Raw genomic sequence first — 8,683 nt, forward strand, 5'->3', positions numbered from 1 at the left:
TAATTTCTCAACAGGTTTTATTCTCAATGGTTATGATGAAGTCACCCACCTTCTCTTTAAGTAAAAAACAGATCTGAAGGCTTTTCTGCAAGTGAAAGATGTGGAACTTTTAGACTGCCATGATGTGCTTTTCTGGGTCTTCTGCAGTTTTTTCTGTATCCTCTAAAAAGTGTAGGACCAAAAGCAGAATATAATACTAGGTGAGTGAATGATTCATTTTCAAAATGTTTTCTGTATTGTCTCAATATTCTTCTTGCGGCATCCCATTGTTATGTTGATTTCTTTTCCCTTACTGGGGCAGCACGTTGGCTTTTCACTACACTTATGACCAGTTTGACATCCCTACTGCTGAAGCTCTTCCACTGTCTATAGGCTGATTTGTATTTTAATGTCTCTAAATACTCCATTTCATACTTCTCAGTTATGGATGTCATTCTAGATTCACAATTGTTCTTTACAAGATATCAAGTGATCAAAATCATTTATGCATACCTCCTGAAAACATGCAGAGACCACCTATCTTGGGAAGTCTTATAAAGCTGAGGCTATTTTGTTGTTTTCATTCAGTTCCCCTGTATATTAAACAGATCAGGGTCCATGAGTAGTTTTTATGGAATATTGCTTGTTAGGTGTTTTTTTGTTTTGTTTTGTTTTTTGAGTTGGCCTAACACCATTGATCTGCGATTGTCTTCCACTAAAAGAACGTGGTGAGATTAGTAATGGGCAGCAGTGGTTGATGATCTTCAGGGTACATGTGTAATCCCCTAGAGGAAGGTGCAGGTCATAATCCATTGTGGGTTTTATAGCACAATGTATGTTTTATGGAGTTTTTATTCTTTGTTCTATTTAGAAAGATTAAATTGAAGCTATGGTTTAGGGTTTTACACCTGAACTTACAATTTTTCTGATTTCTTTTTTTTGTTTGTTTGGTTGTTTTTGTTTTTGTTTTTCTTGAGACGGAGTTTTGCTCTTGTTGCCCAGGCTGGAGTACAATGGCGCAATCTTAGCTCACTGCAACCTCTGCCTCCCGAGTTCAAGCAATTCTCCTGCCTCAGCCTCCAGAGTAGGTGGGATTACAGGCATGTGCCACCATGCCCAACTAATTTTGTATTTTTAGTAGAGACGGGGTTTCTCCACGTTGGCCAGGTTGGTCTCGAACTCCCAACCTCAGGCGATCCACCTGCCTCAGCCTTCCAAAGTGCTGGGCTTACAGGCATGAACCGCCATGCCTGGCCTTAAAATTTTTCTGATTTCTATATTGCAACTAAATTCTCCTGTAAATAAAAAAAAATACTTTTTATTACTTGTAAGGGCAAATAATTGGTTTGAGTTTTTGAAGATGAAGCACTAACTTTTGTTTTCATCGTGCACTTGTCCCTATTCGTGCTGCTCATTGTCTCTCAGCATGTCCTGGTCTTTCTCCTGGCACTTACCCTCCTCCTGCTGAACAATCTCCATGCACTGTCCAACACCACCAGAAATTCTGGCTCTTCCCTGGCCTCCCCAAAATGGGCACAGGTGTCAGGATGTCAAACACATCCTAAATGCAAAAGCGACCCATGCTTTAGAGCAGGCAGCTATGATCCCACCTCCCTGAAGTTGGCGATAATGTCCTAGTATAGGAAGGAATTATTTCTCTTTTACTAAGGGGTCTTTTCTTCAGGTCTGAATGCCTCCGATCTGGCGAGCACAACTGTCCAAAACATGAATGTACTTGCTAACTTTCTAGTTTCTTCTTAGGCAGCTAGATTATTTATAAGTCCTCCTTACTTACATATCTCTACTGAAGTCTGAATTCTTAGCCAAACGATTCCTTTTCGTGTAAGGTGAGAGGCTTGGAGAAGACTGGTCTCATCACTGTGCAGAAAAGGTAAAAAAAATTCTATTCAAAGCAAGTTTGAATTTGAAACTAGGACTTTCACTGTTCCAATGTGGACGGTCAGTGCCTTAAGCACATGTCTCCAAGGGCTTGTATCTCTGCTATACTCCAGATAAAGCTAAAGTGGGGCCCAAGGATCCAGGTGTCCTAGAGTCCCCCAGTTTCTCTGGGCTTTAGAGGCTGCAACGAACATATCCTGTTGTTCTGCTCTGGCCTACTTTTGTATTGTGGCTTTGGGATGATGTGATGCAGCTTAGTGGTTCCTACCCGCAAGCTGATCAGAGTAAGAAACAACACCTGGGAAAGTTAGTGCGAATACAGTTCCATCAACTCCGTTGCCGTGATTCTGATTCAAGTGCCTTACCTGGTGCCTGGAATGCATTTGTCAACGTTACTCAGATGTGCAGTCAGTTTGGGGACCCATTGATACCATCAATCTAACAGTTTGTGAGATGATTTTTCTTACATATTATCACTTGTGATCTTCACAAACGACTTGTGAGGAAAGCTTTACTTTGCCCTGTTTTGCTGATGAAGTAACCAAGGTATAGAGTCTGTAACTTGGCCAGGTTCTCCTCACTGTAAGTACTGGAGCCAGATCTCAGGTAGAGTCCCCTCTCCCCCACACCCTTTTCCACATTTTCCAATTCAACTGTGTCAGTTCTTTCTGAGTGGGTGTTTCTATAACCTATACCTTATTTCTGCAAAAACAAAAACAAAAACAAGCCTTTTTTTAATCTAATGTATTTCCTCACAACAGGCTGTCAGCATGATATTCTGGCCACTGACTGTGAAAGTGAGATGTATTTTTTCATGAAAATACTGGGCAGAGAAATGTGGAAAGACAACTTACATTATTATTGTTGTTGTTGCTGTTATCACTAAAGTATAATTCGTATATCATAAAAGTCACCATTTTTAGGCGTACCATTCAGTGTCTGTTACTATATTTAAAAGGTTTTGCAATCGTCACCACTACCTAATTCCAGAAAATTTTTGTAATGTTGAAAAGAATGCCCATACTTATTGGCATTCTCCCACTTCTTGCAATCCATAAATTTATAGGAACCACTAATCTACTTTCTCTCTATATAAATTTAATTGCTCTGGAAATTTCACATACATAGAATAATACATTACATGGCCTTTTGTATCTGGCTTCTTTTACTTAGCATAATGTTTTCAAAGTTCATCCTTGAGGTGGCTTGTGTCAGTACTTCAATCCTTTTCATGGCCAAATAATATTCCATTTTTTATGGAACATATACCACATTTTTTATCTATTCATCAAATGATAGTTGTTTGGGATGTTTCCACTTTTAACTATTATGAATAATGCTGCTTTGAATATTTTTACATGTTTTTGAGTGAACATCAGTTTTCACTTCTCTTGGTTATATACCTAGGCATGTAATTGCTGCATGCTATACAACTTTATATTTAACTTTTTGAGGAACTAACAAATTGTATTCCAAGCTCAGTGGCCACACCATATTATATTCCCACTAGCAATTATAGGAATTCCATTTTCTCCACAATCTCCCCAGTATCTTATTTTGGTTTAGCTTTACATTTTCCTACTGACAAATAACATTAAACATTTTTGCAGGTGCTTATTGGTCATTTATATGTATCCTTTAGAGAAATGTCTATTCACACCCATTTTCCCATTGTCAAATTGAGTTATTTGTTTTTTGTATTGCTCAGTTATAAGAATTCTTTGTATATTCTGGATACAGGACCCTTGTCAGATATATGATTTGCAAATATTTCTCCCATTATGTGTATTATCTTTTCACTTCCTTGATAATGTCCCTTGAAGTATAAAATTTTTAAATTTTAATAAAGTTGAATTTATCTATTTGGGGTTGCTTGTGTATATCTAAGAAACCAGTGCCTAATCCAAAGTCATAAAGACTTATAGCTAGGTTTTCTTTAAAATATCAGTTTTTGAATGAGAACTTTCCTGGGTTTTAGTTAAAGGTGAACATTATTTAATTACGTCTTGGGTCCATTGACTGATGTTTCTTCTGATTGATATTCCTATGCCCACCACCCCCTCTCTGGAGCATCCAATGTCCTACAACCGAGCTCTGGGGAATGGTACCCTTTTACTGACTTTGATTCAGGTGAGTGGCCTGGTCATGTGGTTCAGCTTGGCCTTAAACCAAACCAGTTTGACAGATTCCTCCAGACCTTTAAATTTGAACAGTTGAGTGCCTCTCTGAGGAACGCTTGGTCACCCATGTTTTTCTAAGGCTAGAGTGGACTTCCTCTGTCAATGCTAGACAAAGGGGACTGTAGGGGTTGAATCTAGTCAAGACTTTCATCTCTGGTGTTAGATAAAGATTACACCTTCTTCAGGGTTTGGGGAAGGTTGCTCAGTACAAACTAGGCCCTCTCTAACTCTTTTTAGTTTATTGTAACTTCCTTCTAGAAATAATGGAAGAATATTTATTTTGGAACATTTTTCTGGTTTTTTTTCCCATTGTTTGTCTACATTTTTAAGTGGGTAAAAGAGAACTCAGAGTAAATATATTCTTAACAACTAACTATGGCTCATGTACACTGTCATGTGATCATATTTCTTTCTGTTATTTAAACTATCTTATTACACAGGTATTATCCTTCTCTTGATGAGGAAAAAACTCAGAAAAGTTACAAAATTTTCCTAGGTCACAAATTTAGTGAGTTGAGGAATAAGCATTAGAAACCAGTTCTGTTTGGCCTTCAAAACTAACCTCGTACCGTTAAATCAAATTGAATGATAGTGCTTCTGTGGGAATAAGTCTCAGAGTTTGTGGTTCTAGACTGATTTTCCCAGGGAAATAATGTGTCTTTTTTATATTGTTTCAAACCTTCAAATTTCAAAATCTTTTTCCATTATGCTTTTTTGTGTTTGTTCTATTCCATTGTTTTTGGTTTCTTCTCAAGGAATCCCTGTTATTTATACACTGAATATTTGTTACCTAACTTCTCTCAATTGTCACTTTTCAAGAGTCTTTATCATCTTTTTTTTCTGCGACCAGTTCTTAATTGAGGTATAATTTGCATAAAACAAAATGCAAAAAACCCCTCAAGAATACAGCTTAATTAATTTTAACATAATTATGCATTGTGTAGTACCACCGAGATCAAGGTAGAGAACATTTTCCACCACGCCCAAAAGTTCTGACATTCTCCTTGCCAGTCAATACTGATCCGCTGAATAAAGAATGTATTCTGAATTTTGTAAGTCTCAATCCATTTGTGTTGCCATAAAGGGACACTTGAGGTTGGGCAATTTATAAAGAAAAGAGGGTTAGTTGGCTTACCATTCTGCAGGTTGCTCAAGAAGTATGGAGCCAACATCTGCTTCTGATGAGGGCCACAGGCTGCCTCCATTCATGGTGAAAAACAAAGGGAAGCTGGTGTTGCCAGAGATCACATGATGAGAGAGGAAGGATGAGAGAGACGGGAGGTACCAGGCTCTTTAACAACCAGTTTCCATGGGAACTAAAAGAGCAAGAACTTACTTACTACCCACTTCCAGGGAGGGCCTTAACCTATTCATGCGGGATCCCAATGACCCAGAGGCCTCCCATTGGGCCACTTCCAACATTGGGGATCAAATTTCAACACAAGGTTTGGAGGGCACAAATATCCAAACTATAGTAGGGGCCATAATTTTGTTTCTTATGCATCATAAAAATGGAATCATAGAATATACTCTCTTTTGTTTTGACTTCTCTTACTCTGCGTCTGCTTTTGAGATTCAATCTCGGGGGGGGGGGGGTTATATGTGCCACTAATTTGTTTGTTTGTGTTTTTCTTTAATTTTATTTTGAGAAAGTAATGTTTTATTGTAAGATTAGCGCAGTTTGATTATCATTTTTTCAGATGGTAGACAGGTTTACTTTTCGGCTATCATGTACAAAATAACTTTGAATATTCTTGTATAATTCTTTTAGTGAAGATATGCACTCATTTTTCCTGGGTATACACAGTTAAGAGTGGAATTGGTTGAAAGAATGAAAAGCTGAAACAGAGTTTTGCAGAGTAGTTTTACTATTTTACATTTCTATGAAAAATGTAGGTCATTTCTAGTTGCTCTGCATTCTCACACACTTACTATTTTTAGTCTTTTTCATTTTAGCCATTCTACTACATATGTAGTAATATGCAACTTTGGTTTTCATGTGCCTATTGGTCATTTAGATATTTTTAAAGATTTTCTACTATTTTTCTTCTAGAAGGTTTGAAGTTTCAAGGTTTATACTTAAGTCTATTATCTAATTTGAGAGACTTTGGGCTCTTTTATTTCTATTATATAAATTTAAGGTGTACAACATGATATTTTAATACCCATGTACATAATGAAATGATAACTACAGATAAACAATTTAGAATATACATCATCTCACATAGTTACCTTATGTGTATATAGTAAGAGCACCTAAAATATACTTTCTTAGAAAATTTCTGGTATACAATACACTATTATTAACTATATTCCTCAAGCTGTACTTTATATCTTTAGATTTATTCCTCCTACATAATAGCTACTTTGTACTCTTGAACCAACATCTCTCCATTTCCAACCTCCATGTCTCCAACCTGGCTTCTGATAACTACTCTTTCATTCTCAGTTTCTATATATTTGACTTTTTATTTTCTTTTTTGGATTCCATACATAAGAGAGGTTATTCAATATTTTTCTTTCCTTGTCTGGTTTATTTCACTTAACATAATGTCCTCCAGCTTCAATTTTGGTGCAAATTACAGGATCTTCTTCTTTGTAAAAGTTGAATAACATTTCACTTTATATTCTACAATGTCTTTATCCAGTCATCTGTTGATGGGCATTTAGGTTGTTTCCATGTCTTCACTATTGTGAATAACACTGCAGTGAACATAGCAGTGAAGATATTTTTACTAGGTATTGATCTCATTTCCTTTGGATATATGCCTAGAAGAGAGATTGCCGGGTCATATTTTCAATATTTTGAGAATTTGCCCAGGCTGTTCTCAAACTCCTGGGTTCAAGTGATTCCTCAGCCTTGGCCTCCCACAGTGCTGGGATTACAGACATGAGCCACAGTGCCCAGCCCACTGTGGTTTTCTTCTAGGAGCTAAGGATCCAATTTCATCATTTTGCATCTGGATATCCAGTTTCTCAACACATTTATTAAAGAGACTATCTTTTCCCCATTGTGTGTTCTTGGGGACATGGTCAAAAAGTAGCTGACAGTATCTGCTTGGGTCTATTGCTCAGCTATTTGGTCCGCTGGTCTCTTTTCACGCCAATCCCATATGGTGTTGATTACTACAGCTCTGTAACATAAATTTTAACTGGACAGTGTGATACCTTCAACTTTCTTTTTCTTTCCTGGGAGTGCTGGGTCTATTCTGGGCTTTTGGTGGTTCCGTTCTAATTTTAGAGTTGTTTTTTTCTGTTTCTGTGAAAATGCTATTGAAATTTTGATAGGGATGTGTTGAATTTATAGATCATTTTGAGCAGCATAAACATTTTAACAATACTTATTCTTCCATTTATTAAATACAGGATGTCTCTCCATTTATTTATGTCTTCAATGTCTTTCAATAACATTTTATAGTTTTCAATGAACAAGTATTTTTCCATCTTGAATACATTTATTTTTTGCTATATTATTCTTATGGGTGCTATTGTAAATGAAATTGTTTTATTAATTTTATTTCCAGGTTGTTCATTTCTAGTGTATAGTAATTCTGTCTGTTTATCTTGCATGCTGCAAATTTGCTGAATTAATTGATTGACTCTAGTAGTTTTTGTGTGTATGTGGATTATTTGGAATTTTCTATGTATAGAACCACATCATCTGCAAATAAAGATAGTTTACATTCTTTCTTTACTATTTCCTTTTTAAATTTCCTCTTTCTCTGCCTGAACTGTGAATGTCAAAATTCCCCAGGGCAGTCCTAGATGTGCAAAAGAAATGAAGAACAAAGGTCAATATATGAGGTTAAGTCTTATATCTAAAGCACACGGCGCTTTAGCCCATAACACCCCCTGGAAAGTAGAGCCTGAAACACAGCCTTGCATGCAATTTATTTTCAGGAGAGGAGAGTAGGAGACTAGGGAGAGTAAAACAGGAAAGGAGAGAAAACCAAAAGATGAATTATTCTTAACCAGGTTTCTTCTGTGAAAAACTGGATCTCAATCTCACCAGGCTTTCTGAGAAGCGAAGTAAAATGAATGCACCACAGAATTGTGCAAGTCAAGGGTAGAAAACAAGAGTAATAATTCAGCAGCTTCTATCCCTAAATGGTCATTAGCCTCCTCACACTCACGCATTCAGACTATGAGTGCATGAGTGCGGGGCCGGTTTCCACAAATAGGAGGTGAGAGGGTTAAGAAAATGTACAACGGGGAATGAGAAGAGTTCAGTATTTCTTGTAACATTATCAGTCAGGTAAGCAGAGTTAAAGTTTTCTCAGGTCCTTTTTTTTTCTGGAATAAGTTAACAGTATTGTTTAGAATTTGATAAAGTAATGATTTTTAGAGTGACCACCAAAAGAACAGAAACACTCTATAACTTTCAAATAAGAGAAAATTGAATTTTAAATATACTTAAACAAAAAAATAGGGGATAGGACTATGAGTATAAGAAATAAAAAATACAAAATATGTAGCACATTTAAACTCAGATACATCCATACATACAGTAAATGTAAAGGAATTAAATTTCCAGCTTAAAAACAAAGATTATCAATTTCAAGTATAAAATAAATAAGCAGAAAAATTATGTCATGAGATATAAAAATGATCAATATGTCATGTTA

General features: G+C 36.4%; 1 protein-coding gene across 1 annotated transcript in view; it reads right to left on the minus strand.

Annotated features, from left to right (window-relative positions):
- LOC105541074 (neuroblastoma breakpoint family member 6-like) overlaps positions 1-1,458 on the minus strand; it is a 29,675-nt gene extending 28,217 nt beyond the window's left edge. The window contains 1 exon segment of the mRNA XM_011981939.1: positions 1,434-1,458. Coding sequence (XP_011837329.1) covers positions 1,434-1,458 — 25 coding nt within the window.
- Positions 1,459-8,683: the final 7,225 nt, after the last annotated feature.

The sequence above is a fragment of the Mandrillus leucophaeus genome, unplaced genomic scaffold (assembly GCF_000951045.1).
Source record: "Mandrillus leucophaeus isolate KB7577 unplaced genomic scaffold, Mleu.le_1.0 Scaffold231, whole genome shotgun sequence".
NCBI lineage: Eukaryota > Metazoa > Chordata > Mammalia > Primates > Cercopithecidae > Mandrillus > Mandrillus leucophaeus.